The 2,032-nt window shown below is 53.5% G+C and overlaps 1 protein-coding gene across 1 annotated transcript; it reads left to right on the forward strand.

The window, feature by feature from the left end:
• The first annotated feature begins 242 nt into the window (after nt 1-242).
• Nucleotides 243-968, forward strand: LOC127348444 (uncharacterized). The gene has a single exon (XM_051374470.2). It carries the CDS (start codon nt 343-345, stop codon nt 850-852), a length of 510 nt encoding a protein of 169 aa, XP_051230430.1. The 5' UTR covers nt 243-342; the 3' UTR covers nt 853-968.
• The last annotated feature ends 1,064 nt before the right edge of the window (nt 969-2,032 follow it).

Genomic DNA, 2,032 nt, shown 5'->3' on the forward strand with positions numbered 1-2,032 from the left:
TGCAGAGAGGTAGCTAGCTCCACACATGGCGACGCCATTGCCACTACACGGAGTAGCAGGAGTAGCAGACGGACGGGACGTCCCTAGCTTGCTAGGACACGATGCACAGTGTCACACATTTACGGCGCCTACTGTAGCATGCAAGCTGTCTCCAACAACCTCCAGCTCGGCGTCCTCCCCGTCGCCGCGACACCTCCTCGCCTCTATATAAACCTCCAACGCCTTGCTCCTCCCAGGCTACCAGCACAACCACCGCCTTGCGTGCAGAGCTCGAGCTATCTACACGAGCTCTTCCCCTCGATCTCCGTGCGACAAAATAGTAATCTTTCAATTTTCAGTACCATGGGCGCGTGCAACTCGTGCGAGGCCACGGCGGTGGCGGCGGTGACGGGGGACGCGGCGGTGGGTGAGGCGACGGCGGCGAGGGTCGTGCTCGCGGACGGCGAGCTGCAACGGTTCCCCGGGGGCACCCTGGCGTCGCATGCCGTGAAAGCAGCTGCAGCCGCCGCGAGCGGCGCGGGCGCGTGCTTCCTGTGCAGCGCCGACGGGCTCGAGCTCGGCGGCGCCGTGGCGGCAGTCGCTGCAGACGAGGAGCTACAGCCCGGGCAGCTCTACTTCGTGCTCCCCGCGGCCATGCGGCGGCGTCCGCTGCGGGCGGAGGAGATGGCCGCGCTCGCCATCCGCGCCAGCGCCGCGCTGGGGGCCGACCACCACGGCCCGCTCGTCTTCCCGGACTCGGCCGCCGGAGGCGCCCCTGTGAGGAGCCGAGAGAAGGGGTCCCGGCGCCGCTCGCGGAGGACGCACAGCCTGGGCCGAGACTTCGTGACAGACCTCGGCGCCATTGCAGAGTAGCGAGCCGGCTCGTCGTCCGGCGAGGGTCGAGATTGAAAAAAGAAAACAGCTCGATTGTAGTTACGTGTATACTAATCCACCATTAGGGACTTTGACTAATGGCTAATGCTAATCTAGCGTAGCGTGGCTTAGCTGGCTGGTTGTAGAATGTTAGCAGGAGAGCTGCTAAATTCATTGATTAGATAGAAATTTGGTACAGAAAAGGAGCGAAAACTGGGGAAATGCACTTTGGTTCATAGGAGTATTTGCTCCCATTGTGTGAATCCACATTTTAAAGTGTCAAAAAATTCTAAACAAATTTTTTACATGTACATCTAAACATTTTATGTAGGTACACAAATTTCGAAAAAAATAAAAAAAATTATGTGGCTCCTGTAAAAAAGATAAATTTTGATGTTGTAACACGACTACGTACAGTGTATTTTTTTGTCTTTTTTATACACACCACATAAAATATTGTTTTTGCACAAAAACTTGTGTACGAACATAGAATGTTACGATGTACACCAATAAAATTATGTCAATTTTTTTTAACATTTTGAAAATTAATTTTTAATTATTTTATATAATGAGAGCATTTGCTCCTATGAGCCAAAACGCCACCTCCCGAAAACTGAGGCAACAAGGAGCCTTAGTCGCCAAAGAAAAAAGGAGAGAAGAAGGAAAAAAAAAAGGCGTCCGAACTCAACCAGGATCAAAGGGGATCTTTGCGCCCGCCATATTCCAAAGAATCGCCTCATCTCTAATCCGAGACACAAGGGCCGAGACGGAGAGCTCCTCATGCTGAAAAACTCGTCGGTTTCGCTCCTTCCATATTTCCCAAGCCGCCAACATGATAAGAGATTTCACCCCCTTCCTAGCCTCCTGAGGCGAGTTATTGTGGCAAAGGTGTAGCCATTCTGTGATCGAGGAAATGTCCGTCCAGGAGGAGGGAGACAAGGCGGGGGAGGCAGCCAAGGAGGCAAGCGCCGCCCATACTTGCCTAGTCCATGGACACTCCGTGAGAATGTGCCAGGGCGTCTCTAGGTTGCGGAAGCAAAGTTGGCAAAAATAATTGTTCTCCCATCCTCTCCTTTGAAGTGCATCCGCAGTGAGGATTCGCCCAAGAGCTGCCGTCCAAAGGAAGAATTTACACTTCCCGGGAGCCCAGCAACGCCATACTGTGGCCGGGAAGTCAGAG

This window comes from Lolium perenne, chromosome 4 (assembly GCF_019359855.2).
Source record: "Lolium perenne isolate Kyuss_39 chromosome 4, Kyuss_2.0, whole genome shotgun sequence".
NCBI lineage: Eukaryota > Viridiplantae > Streptophyta > Magnoliopsida > Poales > Poaceae > Lolium > Lolium perenne.